This window comes from Zalophus californianus, chromosome 4 (assembly GCF_009762305.2).
Source record: "Zalophus californianus isolate mZalCal1 chromosome 4, mZalCal1.pri.v2, whole genome shotgun sequence".
Classification (NCBI taxonomy): domain Eukaryota; kingdom Metazoa; phylum Chordata; class Mammalia; order Carnivora; family Otariidae; genus Zalophus; species Zalophus californianus.
This window is the reverse complement of record NC_045598.1, coordinates 127,754,592-127,779,006: the sequence shown is the minus strand read 5'-3', so window position 1 is coordinate 127,779,006 and position 24,415 is coordinate 127,754,592. Positions and strand designations below refer to the sequence as shown.

General features: G+C 37.1%; 1 protein-coding gene across 1 annotated transcript in view; it reads right to left on the bottom strand.

Moving 5' to 3' along the window:
* PREX2 (phosphatidylinositol-3,4,5-trisphosphate dependent Rac exchange factor 2) overlaps positions 1 to 24,415 on the bottom strand; it is a 296,111-nt gene that overhangs the window by 204,034 nt on the left and 67,662 nt on the right. Inside the window, 3 exon segments of the mRNA XM_035727132.1 lie at positions 12,605 to 12,766; positions 16,141 to 16,242; positions 22,636 to 22,740. Of these exon segments, the coding sequence (XP_035583025.1) occupies positions 12,605 to 12,766; positions 16,141 to 16,242; positions 22,636 to 22,740 (369 nt within the window).

Sequence of the window (24,415 nt, the reverse complement as noted above, 5' to 3'; positions counted from 1 at the left end):
CATGGTAAGTGTGCTCTTAATCCCCTTCACCTCTTTCACCTATTCCCCCCACCCACTCCCCTCTGGTGACCAGCCATTACAAAATATTTTAGATTTAAGACATTTCCTTTTCTTTTTTTTCTTTCATCATAAAGATGGACATATAACTAGAGATCTATTAAAAATTTACACAATTTCATATCCTTCATCATGTGATAATTAAGTAAAAACTGTCATCAAATATGAATATAAATCCCAATTTTAGTGGCAATGATTTCTTATTTAAATACTATCCCTACCTCAGAAAAAAATTAAGATAGAATAGTATTAAAAATGTAAACAAGGAAACATCACATTGATTCTTGCACAGGGAACTATACGATGTTATGGAGGTGGCTTTACTGGTAACAATTTTACAAAAGGTACAAAATACTTCACCTTAGACTATTTCTCATAGTAGCCCAAAAAAGTAAAGCAAAGACGCAAACTTGTTATTTTATTAAATGGTAACTGCAGATGTTATTCTAATCTGCGTATTAACCAGTCTTCCAAAGAAGTTCCCAATATAATTATAGGTAGGTATTAGTAGATGCATTCCTACTTGACAAAAAGTCTTTTTTTTTTAAAGATTTTATTTATTTGAGAGAGAGAGAGAGAGAGAGAGTAAGCACGAGTAGGGGGGGAGGGGCAGAGGGACAGGGAGAGGGAGAAGCAGGCTCCCTGCTGAGCAGGGTGGCAGATGCACGGGGCTCGATCCAGGATCCTGAGATCATGACCTGAGCCAAAACCAACTTAATCAACTGAGCCACCCGAACACCCCCATACTTGAGAGAAATCTTAACCATACCTTTCCGACTTGTTTGTGATTATAATCTTTATTGATAAATATAAGAAGAATTTAATGTAAATTAGTATAGTGGTTAGAGGCCACTTATTCCATCCCTTTACACAGTCTCACAGGAGATATTGTTCAAGCTCTGAAGAACTCACGGGGACTAATGTGTAAAATAAAAAATAGGTATATATTATTCTTGATCATAAAAATACCTGACATCCACAGCGAATGTTCCCGTAAGTATGGCCAACACAATCTCCCTTTGTAAACTTCCTATTTGGAAAGCTATATTATAATCAGAAAGAATCCTGACACAAGTAAAAAAAAAACAACTCACAACCAGACAGTAACAGAGGAAAGGACACAATTGCTGACCACCACTGAGAGTTTGACCCCTGACCATACCCCAGGCTCTTCCCTGTCTTTGTCTTCCTGTGACCTGTCTGCATGTTATTTGAATTGCTCTCCACCATCAAGTTCTTGTTTGTTCATACCTTTTATCTTGTCAGTGCCACAAAGACTTTCTGATGAAGTCATGCTTCCCAGTTGAGAAAAGCTGTCTCCTGTCCTGTGAACAGACTGAACTGAAGAGCAGGGCCATGCTAGCTAGCTAGCTTCCCATAGGTCAAGTGTTGGGGAGACTGAGCACTGCCCGTCAGCAGCTGTACCTTTGATTTCTAATAAAAAAGCCAATTTTATAGCAGGAAGCTTGCTCAGATGGTAGCATTAGACAAGTCAGAGGCATGCCTGGACTATTAGAGGAGGGTCTTCAACAGAACGTATAGATGGGGCTGCAGTTGTTCATTTATATACCAAGCGGAGAGAGGGAGGGAGGGAGGGAGGGAGAGAGAGGGCAGAAAAAAGGAAGGAAGGAAGCAGGGAGGGCAGGGAGGATATCTTAGTGAACTAGGCTTAAGAATTAGAGCAGTTTGAAAGCAATGAGCTAGCACAATCTACCACCTGGACAAGACAATTCAAAGTCTATCTGTCTCTCTGTGTGTCTCTCTCTCCTTGCTCTCTCTCTTCTCGGCTTCCACTACAAACAAATCACACTTCTGAATGACTCCTTTGATTCTGTAGCTATGTTCATGCCTTCTAACCAATGTAGAAAAGAATAATAGTACTTAACTTATTCACAGAATTAATAGGCAATATATATAAAACTGCCAGCACAATGCCTAGCACAGAAAAGGACTCAATAAAGGCTAGTACAATCAACATTGCTGACTTTGAAGATGATTTTCTTCTTCAAGGAGACTTCACTTATTTCTGACCTCTGCTGTGGTTCACTCTATGTTGATTTTTATGCTTTAACTCGTTGAAGACAGTGTTATTTCTGATTCTCCAGTTTTTGAGGGTAGACACATCTTGTTGCCTCAGAGAACACTGACTTTTGCCCTGACAAAAAAAGGCCTTCTAGCCTATTCTTGAACAATTCTAGTAAAATTAAGTTCATTCCCTCTTAAGAAAGCTATTTCTTTACTTAGCCACTCTAATTATTAGAAAAATTTTTCTATTCGTAGAACCAAAATCTACTTCCCTTTCTGCTCACTGACTCTACTTCTGCCTCCTGGGAGTAGAGGAATACCCTCTTCCTTATGACAGGCCTGGCTCTCCAGTATCTGAAAATAGCCAGTACACTTCCCTTCTGCCTCCCAAGCTAGATAACTAGCATTGCTTTTGACCATTCATCCTATGGCTTGATTTGAGAAACCTGCAAGATCCCTGAAGATCTCCTCTGAACCTTCTCCAGTTTGTCAGGGTCTCCCTTAATATGTAACACCTCTGGAAGTGAGCACAACCACTCGGATGTGAGCTGGCAAATAAATCATATAGTGATTTATTTATTTATTTATTTTACTATTATTCCAGTCCCCTACAATACCTATCTTGATACCATAAGATTATAGTAGCACATTTACGGCAATCCCATCTTACAACTAATTCAAAGTGCTCCATTAGTCAGCAAAGCATCTCGATCATTTTCCTCTATCATATACTTAAATAGTTTGACTTTTGAATGATTTAATCTAGATTGGTATCATAGCAAACTCTCAAACCCCTCACTAATATACAAATACATTGTGTTTTGGGGCACCTGAGCCAGAGCACGGGCTCAGTCGGTTAAGCATCTGCCTTCAGCTCAGGTCATGATCCCAAGGTCCTAGTATGGAGCCCTTTGTCAGGTTCCCTGCTCAGTGGGGAGCCTGCCTCTCCCTGCCCGCCACTCATGCTCTCTCCCGCTCTCTCTCAAATAAAAACAATTTTTTTAAAAAAATCTTAAAAAAAGGGGTGCCTGGGTGGCTCAGTTGGTTAAGCGACTGCCTTCGGCTCGGGTCATGATCCCGGAGTCCCAGGATCGAGTCCCGCATTGGGCTCCCTGCTCAGCAGGGAGTCTGCTTCTCCCTCTGACCCTCATGCCTCTCATGTTCTCTGTCTCTCATTCTCTCTCTCTCAAATAAATAAATAAAATCTTAAAAAAATTTAAAATTAAAAAAATCTTAAAAATATACATTATGTTTAAGTCATTATCATAGGTTCCCCATTAGCTCCTAGCTCCTGATCAAAAATCAGAATAAGATTAATTGACCTCTGTGAAAGCAACACTTCTTTTCATAAACAACCCAAAGTATCTGTTTAATAATCTATTAATGAAATTTTGTGGGGTAATGACATCAAGCCCAACCATCTTGTTATACTTCAAAGTATATCTCACAATATAAACATAACATCACTCATATTATATTTTACTAAATCCTACTGAGACATTTCTATCACTGAGGTGTCTTTAATAGTTAACAGCAAACTTTAAGAATTAGTACAGTATCTACCTTTACTATCTTCTACCATAGTAATCTACTATTATCACATGAAATCTCTTCAGTGAATAATTAAATAATTCCCAGAGGATTGCTTATGCAACTTAAAGGAATCTGTGTCGAACATACACATTTGTCTAAAAAACTCCTAAAAGAATGGCCTGTAGCATTTCTCTTTATACCATGTGTATCTCATAGATGATAAAGAATAACCATTTTGTTCTTGATTTACCATGATTGAGCTGTGCATGATTTCTATGACAATGGCAGCTGGAAATCATTAAGAATTTCTTAACCACAGATATGCACAATTTTATAAATATTGAAGAAAATTTGACCAAGTGTATATACAGTCTTCTGTAGAGTCATGATGTGCCTCTCACTTCAAATCCATCCCACGCACAAATAGATAATAAGTGTCTCTTTTTAAATAATGCTGTGGCATAGTTTCCCCTCGTTTACATGATAAATCTACCTTTCTCTGTAGTAGAAAAAAAATAATCTCACAACTTTAAAGTAAATGAAATTTATGATATTTTGAAACTACATGCAATTTTTTTTCATTTACCTAGAAATGCCAGGAGAGTTTCTAGAGAGTTAGGAATAAAGAAGTCAAGCTACAAAATTCACAGGAGAAATTGAAATAAAGTATGGCTATGAGCGTCAGATTAAGAGTCAGGAGCACTAAAGTCCATGAAAATGACAATGCCAGACGAGTGAACTAGAAAATAAAAAATGTGGAAGCAGTAAAACAAGCCACGCAGATCATCAGACGAGAGCAAAGCCTCTAGGGCAATGGTTCTCAAAGTTTAGAGTTTGGGAGACACACCTGATGGACTTCTTAAAATTCCCAGGTTCAGAGACTGAAACTGAGTAAAGCTGGGGAAGGTCCCAGGCCATTCCAGTAAATGCTGATGCATGTGGTATTCTGTCAACATTCCAAGTAAAACTGCTTTGGAGGCTTTGAGTACCTGAATCCAGGTGCTCAAGTGCATCGTATGGCAACCCTGTGACATGGAGATTGAGGTGAGCACAGGTCTCTGCCCGAGGTAGTCCTAACTGCTCCCCAGTGCCCACGGCAGACAGGCGTTGATCATGTTAACATGCTCGCAAATACACCACACGGTCACCTGTGGTACATTTCATCACTGGTGAATATTCACTTAAACCTGCACAATGCTACATAACCTAGTTAGTATTTTATCTTCATTTTGAAAATCGGTGCTAATTTTTAAATCTAGAAATCTATTCTTTGGCAAATCTGTATTTAGTCATTGAACAACCATGTATAATAAATGCTTTTCTCTAGATGAATACTAAAGTCAGGCTTTTAACATTTCTACAACTCCCCAAACAATGTGTTAAACATTTTCTCCTGGTATAAATCTCTAGCAAGTTGGCTTCTCTGTTCGTAAAGTTTTAGGAAGAAAGACAGAAAGAAAGAGAGAGAGGGAGGGAGAAAAGGAGGGGGGGAGGAAGGAGGGAAGGAAGGAAGGAAAGAAAGAAAGAAAGGAAAAGGAAGGAAGGAAAAGAGAAGAAAAAGAAAGAGAAAGAAAGAAAGAAAGAAAGAAAGAAAGAAAGAAAGAAAGAAAGAAAGAAAGAAAGAAAGAAAGAAAGAAAGAAAGAAAGAAAGAAAGAAAGAAAGAAAGAAAGAAAGAAAGAAAGAAAGAAAGAAAGAAAGAAAGAAAGAAAGAAAAAGAAAGGAAGAAAGAAAGAAAGGAGGAAGGAAGGAAGGATGGAAGGAAGGAAAGAAGGAAGGAAGGTAAAAGAAAGGGAAAGATGTTTAGTTAAATCAGCTTTGTACAGTGTTTCATGGGTCACCATGCAGATGTTGAAGGCAGCAGATTATTTCACTGTGGAAAAAAAAAAACTGAAAAAACCTGAACTATAGAAATACCTTTACAAAGATGATTCATGTGACTGTGAAAAAAAATACTGCCCATGGAAATAAGCTACTTTAACAGTACAGTGATACATCACAGAGTCATAAACCAACATTTGAGAGGTAAGGTGTAAAAGAATTATTTTTAAAAAGTAAGAGGGCCTGCATAAATCATTAATTTTGAACTACCCTAAAGCCATTACACATAACGTAATATGTACATGTACATATTCAATGCAGATATTTTTAAATAATGTGTTTACACATGATTCAGAGTTCTTCTGTCTTAGCAATCCCTTAAAAAATAAATAACCAAAATAATGTACTTTTATCATCTAGATGATTTATCTTTTTTAACACGCATTTCCCTTTAGGAAGCGACATTTATCATGTAAAATCATGCTTGTGATGAATTATATATATAGAATTAAATACAGCAAAACCCCAGCCAGGAAGTTCCATGGATGGTTCTAATCATGACTGCTTTCATTAAATCCGGAAAGGAAGGCTGACTGACAGTTCAAGGTGAGAAGTAACCATCCACAAATAACTGTGACCAGGGGTGGGAGTCGACTCATCCAGTGCCTCTCCTTCCAAAAACTTCTCTTTCTACTCCAGCCTGTAGAAACCTATGTCATCCTGCCTCCTTCACCATGGCCCCGGTGGATGCAAAGGGGAACTACAGTGAGGGAAGCCCATCTGTGTATGTCCTCAGACAAAACAAACAGAACCCACAACTATGAAAATCCATTCAGAGAGACTGAATTTCAAACAACGGCACAGTGTTCCACTCTAATTTGAGGAAATAAAAAATCTTGCATGGTATATATTTGTAAACCATAAACCAGAACAGGATGCTTAAGAGGATTAGAGAACATCAAACGACCAGAAAAATGTAACAAATAACAGAACTAGATCAGAATCACTGCTACTAACCAAAAGAGCCAAAAATATCAAAAAATAGTGAGCAGCCACTGACAATTAATACATAACTACAATATAACTATATCTGCGTTTAATTACCGCCAACCCACTATGTATGAGACACTGTCCTAGATGCCAGAGACCCAAGGCATGAGACATGACCCTTGTTCCCGATACTTGTGGAAGAAACAGATATGTAAACATAGAATTAAATAGAGTGTGATCACTGCTATAACACAGCATTAATAAAATGAGAGTTGGCATGAATTAACAGTGATGGATATTAGGAATAGTTGTGTGTTTATGATTATTTAGGTTTATCATTAGCTACATAGTTCATTCCATGCTGTGGTTTCAGGTTTCAATCATTCTCCAGGGATTTTCTTTGTCAAATTTACAAAGTACACCATTTAAATATCACCAAAATGGTGGAAAGATCTGTGTGAAATGGATGAGCAAACAATGACCTCAGTCACTAAGGCCAGGACTCGGCAGTCCGTGCTGGCAACACTCCTCACCAAAGGCCCCTCTTCCCACTGTGGGTGCCTCATGGTCCAAGATCCAGCAAGAAAATAGTAATGATTCAGAATCGAATTTGTGAGGAAGCTGAATAATTTTGATTCTATAATTTGAGGTATGTAATCAGCTGCCAATTATACAGTCAGCATACATGAAAAACTATTAAATTTCAAAGCTCCATTACAGAATTTAATGTGGAAGTCTGATGAATTTTCATAAGTGGACACTAGTCAGGTGCCAAAGTATGCTTTCAGAAAATGACAACACCCAGAAAAGACAGTCAGAAGCGTATGTATTTATTTTATGGCTCCTTTTCTAATTTCCAGTATTTCTTCAAACATTAAAATCATGATTTATGAAGCACTGCAATAATAGAACAAATCCCCGCCTCTCAATAGACGCAATAAAAATAATATTGCTAAATCATATCTGGACTATTTGAAAGGTTAAATCTTTTTATGTTAACAAGTTCTCTTAATATGTTATATAAGGGTTCATTACCGATTCTTTGCAGCTATGAGGTGGCAAAAATCATTATAATAGGAAACTATTCACTAATTATCTGACCCCATTGTTGGCTCTCCCTGCTTAACACCAGAGTCTACCTCATTTATCTTGTCAACTAAATGTTGAATGTCAATACCAGAAAAACACAGACTGCAGAGAGAAGGCATAATCTTGGCAAAGATGAAAGATGACAGGAGGCCTTGAAACTTCCCCCAATCGTATGCAAAGCACTGACAGATGAAGATCTGACAAGAGCTAGACCCACTCACTGTGGAAGAAAATTGACAAGAATGACAACTAGGTGGGTGTTTCATAAGAGAATGGTTTCAATATCAAAGGAGTGTCTCAAGAAAATGAATGAAGCATTTGAATATTCTTTCAAAAAATCTTTTAAAACTACTAGAAAAATTAAACATGAAATGAAGACTACCACATCATTTTATCATATAATGTCATAAAATGTATGCCCCCACCCGCAAGAGATTCAGCATTTGATTCACTCTTTTTGAGATTCAATTTATTTTAACTGAAGTTATAGCCTAGATTCTGTCATATATTAGATAAAACTAATAACATAAATGTTCATTTTAATGAAGTCCCAATCAAGCTTCCCCCCTCCCACTTACGAAATTCTGTTTGCCTTTCTACGTAGATTGACTTTCAATGCTCTTTTTCCCAAACATATCCTTAAATAACAAGGGCTGTCTATAAATCAATTCTGCCTCAAGGCAGTAGACAAATTTGTATCTACAAAATCACCTTGTAGAGAACAAAAAAGAAACAGATCTCATCACAACCTCTGTTAGACTCACACTCATGAAGTAAGAGAACATGACTTCAAGTCAATACACTATCAGACACAAACTTAATCATATGTAAAGTAGCAAATGGATGTTAAAATGGTCTTGTACCATTATATTTCTCCATGTAAAAAGGTATCCAAGAGGTGTCAAATTTCTGTTTCTTTTTACTTCCTAAAACACAGTGACTATTTTGATCTTATTTTTTCCAATACCTTCATATATTATTAATTCTCCCTCTTACCTTTTAATATAATTTTTTTTCAGATTTGAGAGATCTATTCCAAACAGGCCTATCATGGATGTAAAGCTGAACTACCAAGTGACATAATGCTTATTAATACTCCCTTGTCAATACAGTTCATTATGACTCCAAAGATTAGAGTTACCATTACAACACCATCAATCAGCCAAAAAGCAGACCAAGACTGAGACTGGTCCTGTTCTATGAAATGAATCAGTGACTCTGATTAAACAGCTAATGAACTTCCCTTTCCAAGCACACTGATCATTGCCCTACAATTACCTTTGGCAGAATATCCTGTGCAATGTTCTATATGTTGGATAAGACATAAAACTGAGATATAATAAATTACACTAATAAAAGGCAGAACTTCAAATATGAGCAATTAAACTCCAGATCTTCTGTAATGGCAGTCACTAGGTAAATGCTTACGAAAACCTAATTTCTTTAATCAATTTACTTTTAAATGGCAAGCAATCAACTTAATCTAAAGAATTAGCTAAATTTTTATCTGTGTAGGTATAATATTACATGGTGACAAGGAATATAGGGTTTAGTATATGTGCTGCCGAAGCGAGCACAGGAATATAGGGTTTAGAACGAGTCTGTCTACTTTCAGATTAAACTCTGCCATCCATTAGTTGTAAGCACTTGGGGTAAATTATATGGCCCTCATTTTTTAAATCTGTGTATTGGGGATTATAATACCTCAGCAAACTGTTAAAGGCTCACCAAGTTTGCGTACAATGGAAGATCAGCCTTCCCTCAAAAGGAAAGTGGATGACTGGCAATCAAGGACCACTGTCCTCTGTCCTAAGCAAATTTGCCCAGGCAAGACTAGAGGAATCTCAGATTTTGATCTTGAATCTTGAGTGATGTAATATAAGGGTGGAAAACATTATTAGAGCCTATCCATTTTAGTTAGGGCACTGATGAGCCTGCCTACCAGCTTCGGCTGCCTAGACACCCTTGAGAGTGTAGCTTTTCTATTGATTCTGTGAACTACCCCATATCTTTTTTAAATTAATTTTTCTTTTAGCTTCTGTGGCTTGAAACTATCTAAACTTAACTGAAGTGATATAACACCTCCAGTAGACAGGTGCATATATTAGGCAAATGGGAACTGCTCAAGGGTAAAATCCTACCACTGAACCAGAGCTTTAAAATACTGCTCATTTGCATAGCATTTTACAGTATTCAAAGTATCTCGTCTGACTCCTGCAATAACCCACATTGTATGTGGGAGAGGTCTGATGCATCATCCCCAAACTAAGGGTTAGAGTCCAGACTAGAGACGAAGTCTGCTCACGAGTCAGGCTTTTGCACTATGTCATCTGATTTGGGAACCACAGATTTCAATCATTTGTTGACCTAAATTCAACATAAAGGAATGTAATGATCATTTACAGCACAAAATACTAGGTAGGCAAGATACCTGACAGATTTTACGATAGAAAGCCTTCATTTGGGGCGCCTGGGTGGCTCAGTCGGTTAAACGGCTGCCTTCGGCTCAGGTCATGATCCCAGGGTCCTGGGATCGAGCCCCATGTCCGGCTCCCTGCTCAGCAGAGAGCCTGCTTCTCCCTCTCCCTCTGCCTGCCACTCTGCCTACTTGTGCTCTCTATCTCTCTGTCAAATAAATAAATAAAATCTTTAAAAAAAAAAAAAAAAAAGAAAGCCTTCATTTGATTAATGGGAAAAAAAGACCCTGGATAATTAAGTGACTTACTTGAAATAAATAATCCACCTAAAGTGGAAATAATGCAAATTTATGGTGTATCAGACTCAGATACTTAATCATTCAAGAAATTTTAGTTACTGGAGCAAAGGTGTCATCCCGAAGGTGGTTGTAAAAGGTCTGCAGGAGCTCGGGGAAGTAACTAGACAGGGAGCTATTTCCCAGCCTTAGCTCAAGACTTCTCACCTCAAAGGCTCTTTAAGGAACTCTCTCTGTTCTTGGCGGACATGCCACCTGACATCTACCCTTGGCCCTGGCCTAATCCCACTAGAGCTACTCTAAACATACACAGAACTGTCTGCAAGCTGAACCTTAATCCTTGTTTGCAATTCAAAGAAAGCTCTTTATCCTCCTTCACCCCAAGGGCCTGCATTCATCCTACAGAACTATCCCTTGGTCCTGGGCACCTTTGGAGTCCTATCAGCAGTTTCTCCTAAGCTTCCAGGAAGGGACCAGGCCTGAGTACTGTAACAGCTTTCCCCACCTCTCTCCAAGGCAGTGGACTGAGATGGGGAATCAGATTCTTATCACAAGTTGCCAACCAGTTGGCTGAGCCTTCCTCCAAGCTGCATTCCCTCAACATCCCAAAACCTCCCAAAGCAGCATGGCTGTGCCGTGTCTTATGCAATCACATTCAAATCCTACCTCAGTAGAATCTGCACTGCTGCCCTTTTTGGGACCCAACACTCGTATGATCTCCTCTGTGCATGCTAGAACTGTAGTCATATCTGATTTCCTGCAGCCCGTTTCCTCTGTCCCGATGCCCCATTTTCCTCTTGCGCTCTGTTTGTTGTAAATACAGTGAGGCTGGTGAGATTGAGGCACGCACTGTTACGGGCTGTATATGGACATAGTATGATCCACACACATTCTTCCTTTGAGTAACTGGCATGCCCAGTGCAAGAAATATCAACACTTTTTAAAGAATCTCTTATTTCTGCAGTAGACACAATTTTTAGGATATACATGAGGAGGAACAAAATTATGACAGATTCCATTTCCCTAGAGTACTGAGAAGAATCTGTGAGGTTTTGTTTTGGGAAAAGGCCTGGCAGATATCAATGAGAAATCCTGTAATTTAAAGCAAGTTCGGTTTTTCTTCCAACGCTCAAGTGACAACAGAACGACAAAAGCAAACTTCAGTCCATTTTTCTCAACCCAGCAGGACAACCACTCCCCAGGAAAGGAATTATCAACATGAATCAGTTGTAAAACACACAACCATTTCAAATGACTGAAATAAGTAGCATTCATGCTGAAATACGAGGTCACCCTGGACACTTGAAATGAAAGAATATAGATGAGGAGAAAGCTTAGATCCCAGCTAGCATTTGAAAAGTTTCATGGTGAAGGGTGGATAAATAGGGGAATTCCCGGAGGTTAATGTTTGAGGTCTCTTTGAAAATCTGAGTGGGTATAATTTTAGATCTAAATGGAAACCAACATATTGAAGATATGAAACAAATCAGCCAATTATAACGTCTTAAAGATAAAAAGCAATCCACTTGAATTTGTGTGATACATTATTTGCTTAGAAACATTTTAAATCTTCTTTATACCTTTAAAAAAATCTTAATTGCTTATTTTATAAAAATAAATTATCCTAGTTGAAAGCTCATGCTCTTCTCAAGTAAGCCAATTTAGAGACAAAATTTTAGTTTGTGCTTTATATAGCACTAAAATAATACAGGGCTCCAACCCCATGAACTAATGGGGATTCAAAGTTACCCATAGATGAAAACATATTACAGATTCTGAATATCACTCTTCATTTACTTTATCATTTAAAAAATCTTTCTCCAATGAATCATAAATCCATAAAACTTACCATCTTGAATGGACCTTAAAAATCACATCATAGACAGTTCCTTCATTTAAGAAATGAGGAAATTCAAATTTAGAGATTAAGTGAGCTTAAAATGAAATTCCTCATCAAACACCTAATTTAGAATCTGAAAATAACAGTATCATAGAACACATATGGAGCGTTATTCCCTGTCCTTACTCTCTCCAGGATTCAGGCTGTGTACTTATTGACCAAACGAAGGCAGGAAAAAGGATAATCAAGATGCACAAATACTGAACTACCAAAGCTTATAACCCACACAGTATTAGATGGCTCTATCACAAAGCTTTCAGGTTGATGTTAAGTCAGTTAATGGCCACTTTAAAGATATTTAGAAATAATAATGACAGCACTTTTCATAAATGGTTACAGCTCTCTGACATTATCTGGGAAAATGACCATTTACGGTTTCATCCAATGTCCACAATTCTACACACAGCATAAGACGTAACAAAACTATTTTAAGTTTATTTAAGTTAAACTACTCCATTGTTGAGTAGAGTGAATGTACCTCCCAGCCTTCAATGTGAGACTGCCATTCCTCTAAGGCTTCTAACTTCTCCATCTGCCTCTTGGCCTCATTTATGTTGGAACAGACAGCTTTCATGGCTTGGAGGGCTTCCATTACTGCTGCGTAGTCACTGTGTTTCCTTGGAGTCCGCTTCAGCAACTCCTGTTTATATACAAAAAACAAATCACCCTTTGATCTTCAGCTTTCTGGTACAGCAGGTTCAGACTGACCAGGAAATGAAAACTGCAGAGATCGTGAGAGCCACTTGCAGAAGTGACACCACAAACTCCACTAAGATTAAGATTAAAAAGGAAAGGTTGAACCAATGGATATGCACTACTCTGATACACATCTTGCAGCTCCTTTATTTTTGGCCTTTAAATTATTTTGTTTTCAGAAACTAAATTAGATTCCTCCTTTCAAATTGTCAAATATCTCACCGGCAGCATGTAATTTTTTTATGAGATTGACCTCTGTTCCAACAGAAATATAACTTTATATGTCTTCCTAGAGTCTTTAACAGAACAGTAGGCCTTTAAATAAATATGTCCTATAATTTCAAAAATAATTTAAATGGCTTATTTTCTAATATACTTTTGAGAAACTATTAAAAATGTCAGAAGTGGGCGCCTAGGTGGCTCAGTTGGTTAAGCGACTGCCTTCGGCTCAGGTCATGATCCTGGAGTCCCGGGATCAAGTCCCACATCAGGCTCCCTGCTCAGCAGGGTGTCTGCTTCTCCCTCTGACCCTCTTCCCTCTCGTGCTCTCTATCTTTCATTCTCTCTCTCTCTCGAATAAATAAAAATAAAATCTTAAAAAAAAAATGTCAGAAGTAAAGCAAAATTTTTAAATAATGTCTTATACTCTAGCAAAATAAATTTATAAGTTCCACGATACTCCATCACTAAAGGAACAATTTATGCTATTTTCACCAATTACTCGGGTTCATTTTCTGCAATGAATGAATTGCCATATGCCCCTCAAGAGCTTTTTTTTTTTGTTTCGATTTTGGGGTTTTTTTTGGCATTTTATGGTTTTTTCCATTCAGGATATCAGAGCAAGAATGATCTTTAATCTTTTAAATATATTAAAAGGTTTTGTTTGTTGTTTAGAAGCACAAAATTAAACATTTTCACCCACTGTCTAGACAGTTGTGACCACATTGCTTTTTAATTAGTCGTTTGTTTCTTTACTACAGTTGCCATCATCATGTAACTAACACAATTACAGAAATCCTGAGGCAAGTCTTTAAAAGAATTTTCTTAATTCTTAACATACAGTGGGAAAATATGCAGTTGTTATACTCTCTTGAGGTCTGTTACTGTTGAAAATTCTGCCATAAACTTTGGCCCTGCATTCAGTATGTTCACACTCTGTTCTGCAGAGCTAACACCCAAGACAAGATTTAAAAACTTATGTTGGATCACAAATACATAAAAGAGATATGCTGGCTTCTCTAAAAATTCTAAAGTGTAGAAGTATTTGTAAATCATGTGAAGTGGTCAAGTCAGTCTACAGACTATGATTTGGGGCCCTATGCAATTGTGCCCAATAGGTATCTGTGGAGTTGAGACATGAATTTAGATAATGTGAAATAGCAAGATAAATGACTAGTCATAATTTTTCATTAGTTGCTTTCTATGAACCCTGTGCTGGTTGGCCAAAGCAGTAATTTCAAGTTCCACAAATACAACCTTTTCTTTAACACACAGCCTAATCCCCTAATGTTTTTCTCTGAATAAATAAAACCATCCAAAATCAAAGAGATTATCAGCACAATGGTACAACAACAAAAAAATTATCAACACCAACTTATCTACACACAAGTAAATAGTTTCTTCATGTTTCTTTGTAAAGATAATCATCCAAAGAGGGGGAAAGATGTCATCTTTCCACTTCCTTGAAGGTGCTCTGAGTTGATCTTTTTCTTCCTAAGCAAGGATGTGTCCATGATTCTATCTTTTGAGAGGTCAGCTCAGCCAACCCCATCTGGTGGTCATCCCTTATCCAGGAGTGATTTAGAACGACTACTTAGTATGATGTGTTTCTCTTAATATCACTATCCCTTCTGACTCTTAAAACAAACAAATGCTTGGGATTCCAAAATCAGGTCCAGGAATAGCCGAAGCAATCTGAGTCACCAAGTCAGGAGTCTGAAAGGACTCTCAGAAAGATAGGAGTCAGGTTTGCACCAATCCTCCTGACCTTCTGAAGACCACACTAAAGCTCTGCAGAACTGGAGATACCCATGTTAGCTTCTCTCTACAGCTTAACCAAGCAATTTTAACTTGCTTTTAAATAAGGAGAAATTGTTTTCAAAGAAATTTTAACAAAAACCCAGTTATGTCACTCACGGAAGTTGTAGTTAAAAAAATGTATTTTTAGCTCAAATTCCTTACATTTGTTTCTCAAAAAGTAAATCAATAAGAACACCAGTTAATATGTGCATAGCATATTGGAGTATTTTAAAAATTTAGAGAGCAAGTAGTAGTTTATCTATTAAAATAAATCAGAATCAAACATATTTGAGTAATAACAGCTAACATATGGTGTACATAACTGTGCTAAATGATTTGCATAAAACAGTTCAATTACTATTTTTATGTAATACTTTTTCCAGATGCATATATATGTATATACACACATACACAAACAGATATACATATCCATTATACACATTCTTGCAGATATATGCTACAATTCCAACATCATTATTTCTGTTTCATTAATAAAAAGCCAAGGTTTTAAGGGGTTAGATTATGCGTTCAGTCACACAGCTAGTAAACAGAATACTTAGGATTTGAACTCAGAGCTCATGTGCTCAACCACTATCCAAAACTGCCTGTCCTGCTGTTATAGTTCCAAAACCACCATTTCCAGAATTGCTATTCTAATCTATTTGCATACTCTTGCGGTACAAGCATAATTAGCACATTATAATATGTTTTTCACAATAACACTTTTGGTCATTGTAATGAGGCAATGGGCCTACAACCATTAATGGGACATATCCTGTCATCCAGAGGCAGCATTTGCTTAGCACTGTCATTCTACATCCTATCATTATTGTCCCATGTGACCCATACCATTCCCTGTAACAAACACTGATTCAAAAATCAAGCTCTGAAATTATGTAACTTGCACTTTAATTTCATTAGCATCAAGAAGACACCAATGTTAGGGGAAGTCAAAAAATACACCAACAGTAGATTTACTTAAGATAAAGAACCCTGTAGATAAAATGTGATATAAACTGGTCATAAGGTACTTAATGGGATCTATCTTGAAACTAATGCATTTTCTCTAAATAAAACTCAAACAAGTATGTTTTCTACAAGGAGCACTAAAAGTCTCTTTTCCCAAAATATTTGTTTCCTAATCCATATATATGTGACAAAATAGCTATTTTCCCTAGTAACTATGATCTGCCCTTTCTTTAGAAAATCATATTATTTAAAACAAAAATTTTTTAAAGACCATCAGCAAAATATGCAGGTACAAGGAAAATACTACAGTGAAATAAACACATAAAATACCTTCAAAAGGAGAGGGTACTTGCAAATTCTTTGTATTGGTGTTACTAAATATCCTTCCAGGGGAACATCTGTGTTCTTCCGTCCTCCAAGTAGCATGCAGTTCTGCAGTGGAGATAAAAATAATTAATTACAATTTTTTAAACCTGAAGCCATGAAATTTTCTTCTATCATAAAATCTTCTGCTAAAAACTTGTGAAAGCCTGTCTCTATAGAGTTTCTTTCTCTGAGATGAGCCCTTGCAATCACAAATACCATTTACAGAAGACAAGGAGAAATATTTTTCCATTTTGTATTAGTTATAGAAACCAAAATGTGTTTTGAATATATATCTTGAAAATTAATTATTATATATTCTCCTGACTATGAAGTCTGAGGAAAAAGAAATAGGATAGAGACGGAGGAATGGATAGATGAGTGGGTAGATGGATGGATGGATGGACAGACAGATGAATGGACTGATGGATGAATAAATAATAGACACAAAGATACACAGATCAATCCTACTTATAAAGGGAGTTGTGTTGTAGTTGAATTGTGGTGTTGTGCTGTGGGGTAAAGAGCAGGCCTAGAGACAACTGGGTTCTATATGTGCTTTGCCACTGACTAGTGATGTAACTTGGGTTGATTTCAGAATGCTAGTTTTCCTGCCTGTAAAACTGTCAAACTGTCATGTTTCAACCAAGTGATTGCTAAGTCACTTTTAGCTATAATACCTCACCGATGAAACTGGCCAGCCAATCTCAGAGAAGGAGGTCAGATACGATCTCCAGAGAGGCAAGATGAATGGAGAAATCTCAAAATCAGCACAGTAAGATGAAATAGAAGAGAAAATCAACTCTGATTTAAAAAAAAAAAAAAAGAAGCCTATAACCTCTGAAGCATCTGGTCTTTATTTTATAGTTTGACCATCAATAAAAAAAAGATTTGAAACTTGTGCCAAATCCTGCTTCTGCAATGTCTATCAGAGTGATTGGCAAAAAGATAGCAGTCAATAAATACACAGTAAAGGGAGAAAAGGGCCCCTCAAATATCATACCGATGATTTATCAACCTTTAGACCACCATTTTAAGACTACTGTCCTATATTCATTGAGAAGAGAGACCAAGTGCTGAGCAGGAAAAGATGAAAAGGAAAGACTGAGGGTAGCAGAACCGCCCCACTGTCCTGAGCAACTTGGCTTTCGCAGCAATTTGTGTATTCAAGTCAGCAAAACTAACACCATGACTTTAACTTCACCCAGACACTTTAGAAGATGGGGCAGCAAAGTGTTCTGATTCAAGCATGCTCTTTGAGGGCCTCATCCCCTATTGCAATCAGTTTATCAAAATATTCTTTCCAACTTTGCATGGTATTGTCCCCAGAGGAACCATATGAAACACATCTATGTACATCTCACTATATTTCCAGGGATGTTTCAGTATCCCTACACAAGTTAGCACCCCTTACAAATGCGGCCACCCCCTTTATCTAGCTCTGGGTTGAAGCACCCTACGAAATTCATGACAGCTTAACACACTGTTAATTCCTTGTCTAATAGTATGGTACAGATTATGAACTGTCTTCATAATAGCAGAGGTTGGTTGCCACTTTAGACTGTCTTATGAAAGCCAGCTCTCTCCTGATGTGTACATAAAGAATGTCTTCTCTCTGAGTTCCCAGAGATTTCCCTGATGCTGACAACTTATTGAGGTGGCAGCACATCCAAGTACTCCAAATAATACCACCACCAAATCTGTAAACTCTTACCTGTTTTCCCAAGGGTGATTGTTATTATCCCCATTTTATGGAGATGGAAAATGATACCAGCAATATAATGAATTTCCTAAAGTCATTCGAATAATTAGTGGTCACTGAGTGCCAGGGCAGGAATTATAAAAGCCAGGTTTCCTATCAGACTGTGCTGTAGGATCATCTAAAAACCAGCACTCCTCTGAGACTACTGGCAGGGCTTGACACAATTCAGTCAATAAACTAGACCAAGGCAAACAGTCAACTCTGCTGAGAACTAAATGGATTCACTAAGACAACAAAGTTCTAACACTTTATATAAAGGACCCTAAAATTTTAGTGGCATAGGAGCCTCTTTTGGCTGTGGGAGAGAAAAGGGATCAGTAAATCCTCTTCCCAAAACACAACTATAATACTCAGCAAATTGTCAAAAATATCAATTTCAGGGCTCTAGAAATCAACTAAAGTCAAACAAAAAATTGAGATGTGTTTATTCATGAAAAGCTGTTGAATTTTCAGGTAAGAATGGTGGGAGTCTATGGCATTTTCACCTGAGCTTCTCCCACCTTCCCCCTGCCTCCCCCTGCCCCCACCTTCCCCAGCTCACCCTGAACAGTGGCTCTACTGCAGTGGCCCCATGACAGGGGCCCTGAAAACCTGCTTCCAGATGGGGCTGCAGAGAATAAAAATCTCACACCTGGGGGTGTTGTCAATAAAATTAGCACACTCCAAAACAAAAATGTAGAATGCCCACAATTCTGTTAGCCTGAGATTGCAGCCTTCCTTGGAGCAGGTGTCAGACTGTGCACATGCAGAAAACACCCAAGGGGAGAGGGAATCCGCAGGGAAAGAAAAATCCAGATCTGACTTGAAAACTGCCTGCCCTCCGAATGTCTCCCCCACCCCCCAAACTCACACATAGATCCACAGATAAGACGATTAACAATGTCTGATCACCTCTGACAAATCACCAACTGAACTAAGTTAAACAGTCACTGGAGTGACCCCTAAAAAGAAAGGCTAAATTATAAAACAAAAACCTGAGTAGAGATAACAGCTGCACATACAAGAGTCACAGGTCCTCAAATCAAGCCCAGGAAAGTTACTAAACACAAAACAAAACAAACAAAAAACAATAACCAACTTCAGGAAATAGACTTGATAAATTAAGATGAATATTGTTCTTAGAGCAATCACCCCCCCAAAAAACCTAAAAAATATAGGTAAAAAAAAAAAATCAACACAGGAAGTAAAATAGTACACTAAGGAAGGTAAAGGAGGAACAGAGGAACAACAACAACAAAAGAAAAAACGATAAAATGGTACATGTCAATACAACAATATCAATAATTACATTAAAGATCAATGAATGGAACACTTCAATCAAAAGGCAGAGATTGTCAGGCTGGATAAAAAAGCAAGATCCGGATGATGTACTATACATTGGCTAATTGAATTTAAATAAAATAACATTTTTTAAAAAGGCAAGATACGACTATATACTGCCTTCCAGGGGCATGTTTTAGATTGAAAGACATAAATAGTTTATAAGTAAAATAATGGAAAAAGATATAACATACAAACAGTACAAGAAGTGTCATGGCTATAATAATATGAGGCAAAATAGACTTTAAGAAAAGAAATATCCCTAGGGACAAAGAAAAACATTTTATGATCAATAGAAATATAAATAGAAGCACTTTCAATGAATACATATTTAACAACAGAGCCCCAAAACACTTAAAACAAAAACTGACATGAGTGAAAGGCAAGACAGACAATTTAACAATTATACCTATAGATTTCAATATCCTACCCTCAGTAACTGACAGAACACCTAGAGGAAAGGAGAAAGAAGACAGAAACAGCACTATGAACAAAAATGACCTAACATTTATAGAACACTCCGCCCAACACCAGCAGAATATGCATAGTTTTTAAGCACACATGGGACATACAGAGGAGAAAAAAAAAAAAAAAAACTCCAGGACAGACCATATGCTAAGCCATAAAAACGCCTTAAAATGATTTAAATATGTTCTCTGACCAGAATGGAATTAAATTTAAAAAATCAACTACAGAAAGAAATTTGGAAAATTCCAATATTGGGAAATAAAATAACAGAATGTTAAAACTGATGATTCTAAGATTTTACCCTACCTGCAAGCTCAAAAGTTAACCTGCCAGAGATTTATGGGTGCTGGAAGAACACATGAAACTCCTAGGCCAGAGCTACAGGACTTTTTTTTTCCTTATAGCAATAGCGGTAGCCAGAGTATCACTATTTTGGGGCCAGTTTCCCACGGCTCAGTTCCCACATCACAAGACAAGGAAGACCAGGTGGCCCATGCACATGGACACCAGGAGAGGAGACCTGAAGCGAAGAAACATGTATCTTCCATGAGGGCAGCAGGAGTGACTGCCCGCCCCTTAGGAGGAAGAGAATATCTCTACCTTCTGAGGCTGTTCGTGGTATAAACATCCTTTAAAAGATCAGCCAGAACAAAGGCAGTCAGTTCCTCTGCTCGGAAAATGTGCAGGGACACAAGTCCCATGCAGAACTGCCTTCCAAGACAAACTCTAAATAAAGAATAGACTAAAGATATTACAAAGGAAACTAGACATTCTCAAAAACTGAATGAAAATGAAAACACATGTCAAATTTTATGGAATAAAACTAACGCAGTGTGTAGGGCAAAATTCATAGCTTTAAACACCTATATTGAAAAAGGCAAAAAGGTCACAATAAAAACTCTTAACAAACTATGAATATAGTAGGACTTCTTCAAGCAGAAAAGGACATCTGCGAATAAACCTACAGCTAACATCACACTTAATGATGAAAAACTGATTTCCCCCTAAGATCAGAAACAAGGCAGGCATGTCTGTTCTTATCACTTCCATTCGACATTGTACTGGTTCTAACCAGTGCAAAAGCCCAGGTTAAAAAAAAAAAAAAAAAAAGACATCTATATTGAAAAGGAAGTAATAAAACTGTCTTTACTCTCGGATGACACGATCCCATATGTAAAATATCATAAAGAATCTACAAAAAAAACCTACTAGACCAATACATGAATTTAAACACAGGATACAAAAATATACAATAAACAAAAATAAGTAAAAGTCAAATGTTTATATGGTAGCAATGAACAATCCAAAAAAATGAAATTAAGATCATTCCAATCACAACAACATCAAAAAGAGTAAAACACTTGGTAATAAACTTAACAAGGTAGAAGACCCAAATACAGACTTCTTAAATATAACAAAAACATGTTCATATGGAAAAAATTTAATAAATCGGACTATTTTCAAATATAACATTTTTAAATGAACAAACCACACTGGGTGGAAATATTCACAAATCATATGTCAGATACAGAAGCTGTCTCCAAAATAAAGAACACCTATAGCTCAATGTAAGACAAACATCTCAATTTAAAAATGGACAAAAGATTTGAATAAGCATTTCACCAACAGGACATATGGAATGGCTAATAAGAACCTAGAAAGCATGCCTGATATCATTGGTCATGAGAGAAATGCAAATAAAAATAACCTTGAGATAAACTACACATCCACTATCATAGCTATACTTGGAACTGTGTTTGCAAAGGTAAAAAGAAACTGCAATCATCATACATTGCTGGTGTATATGGCAGTCACCTTGGCAGTTTATTAAACATAAACTTACTATGACCTAGCAGTTCCACTCTTAGCATCTACCCAAGAGAATGAAAATTATTCACACAAAAACTTGTACGTGAATGTTCATAGCAGCATTGTTTATAAAATAGCTCAAAGTGGACATTTCCTGACTTTTCTAATAAATATCTCTCTCTGAAATGATCTTCAAGGTCCATCATTAATCATGCTTGCTTGCTCACCCAATGTTCATACACTGGCAAATGGATAAACAAAATATGGTATATCCATACAATGGAATACTATTCAGCAATAAAAATCAATGGCATATGGATATATGCTACAATGAGGATGAACCTCAAAACATTTTACTCAGTAAATGAATCCAGGCAAAAAAGAGTACATTGAAGGATTCCATTTATATGAACTATCCAGAAAAGGCAAACTATGGAGATCGAAAGTAAATCAAATGATTGCCTAGAGTTCATGGTGGTTGTAGAGATGGGTGGTGAGCAAGCATGAGGGACTTTTTGGGGTGCTGGAAATCTCTATAACTGGATAATGGGGATGGTTGCTCCACTCCACAATTTGCTAGATATTATTGAATTGTACATTTACGATGTGGTCCTCACTGGCAGTTGTCCAAATTACTACCAAAATATGCATTTATTTGTGCTATCCTGGAGAAATTAAATATATATTCTTGTTCTATCTGTGAAAAGTGAATAAGGAATGTATGTAGAAGAAAGGTCAATCTTTAAATTTCTTTTCTACAATACTCAGGATCTGTTTCCTTCCTGTGACCGCCCCATAGGGAGCTGAGGGATATAAAAGTGATGATGAACTCTGGCATAAACGTCTTCTCGCACTAGGAATCTGTGGTTCTCACAAACAATTCATAGTCGACCAGGAGAGGGCATTATCAGTGTTTTCCCATGCACAAGCTTCTGCCAACTCTCCCTTCTTACGTTTATCAAAGGACTCTAGTCTCCTAGCCTGGACACATTTAGAGCATTGCCCCACGAGTAGTTTTTACACCACACTGATGCTAGTCATTGGCTCCTTAGTGAGCCTATCAACAAATCACAGCATATGGTAACACTTAAACATATACTTACCAAAAGAAATGTGCGGATTGTTCTTATTTTGTTAAGTTCAAAAAGCAATTTTTGTGCCTTCTCATGGTTACTACAATATTCATCATAGATACGAAACTTGTCTTTCTGTGAATTCGAATAAGGATAAGTTAGAGTCATATTAGTAGCCATTTGGAAAGATTAACCTGCATGATGTTTGTGGACAAGCTTTATGTGTCCAAAGTGTTTACTATATTTACTATATTTTGGGAGCTCTACAGTTTATTTATCAATTTTCTCTGATCCATGAAGAATTGCCTAGGAAAAAACGATAGCTTATATTAACTAGAGTCCAATATGATGTATGCAATAATAAGTAAATGAACCAAACAGTAGCAAATTACAGAGAAGAAAGTACTTAGCTTTCCTGAGAGGATTCAGATACAGCTTTAAAAAAAAAAAAAAGTAATATCTGAGCAAGGTCCAGAGAGATGAATCAATCCATCATTCCCAGGCAGGGAGAGGGAAAGAAGCATTTTAGGAAGAGGGAAAAGCATGTGCCAGATCATACAGGAATAGAGAGACCTAGTACCCTGTAGTTTGTATGCACCAATCTAGACAGTTGTGTTTACAAGGGACATGGACAAACAGGAAAATATCAAGCAAAAAGTGACTAAGATAATGAGGGACTTTGGAGACACTACACATGAGAGGTCATTTCAAACAGAGATATTTGTTAGTATAATAAAGTAAGGAAGTGGTAGCTACTTTCTGTCATATTGTAGCTGGTAGCTGTCATATTGTAACAGGCTTACAACTCTATGTAGCTCCAAAACACAAAACTAAGACCCCTGGGTAGAAATTGCCAGGGCAATCAATGATGGGCAATGGTAGGCAGATTCAGGATTAACATAAAGATTCTCTAATGCTTAGAGCTGTCACTAAAAGTGATCAAGTGAGGAACAAAATAAACAACCCTTATATTTGACACAGAAGAGGTACTTTCAAAAAGGGAGTAATTTCACCATCATGATCTCTAAGTATCCTTCCATCATCAGATTTTCTCTCAGTGGCTAGGATTAGTATCTATCAAAGTGGTACCAATAAGAGGAAGACACAGAAAATGTATCGATCAAATACTGGAACAGAAGTGTGTCCTCTGAAATTTCCAAGACATGCATTTGGAAAGCAACACTGAGTGCTATTTTATATAGCCAGTAGAAAATATACTGAATTACTTACTTCAAGAGATGGTATGACCCAGAATGAAACACACTTCAGAAATAGTTTAGCTAAATTCATGGATGACAGATTCATAGTGTGTTACTGAGGAAATGGATGTCAGGGTGCAAGATTCCCATGTGCGGCCCTGGACTAAGAAAGCAAATGTTCCAGCTGGCAGAAGATTTGAATTCTTTCATGAAAAGGAACAGTCTGGATTAAGTGGACACAAACATGCGTGGTTTCCAGTCATGCTCAAAGAAAGCAAGGCTTGATCTCCCTATGCCAAGGAGCTTTTCTCCATTTAATATTAATTAACTTTATGAAATATTTCCTGATTATAAAAAGAACATATGCAGCGTCTGCTCACTACATATAGAAATACAGACCTAGAAACTACATATTGTTACCTTTCTAAAGGCTAAACAGAAATGAAAATAAACAAAAATTGATTTCTAATACTCTTACGCATTTTTAAATAAAAGATTAGTTATACAGCATTTTGGTAAAAATGCCATTCAGGTGGGTATTCTGAAAATTAGCATCAGTGGAATGGTATAAATAGCAGCACTTTTTTTTTTTTTTTTTGGTATGAATGCCC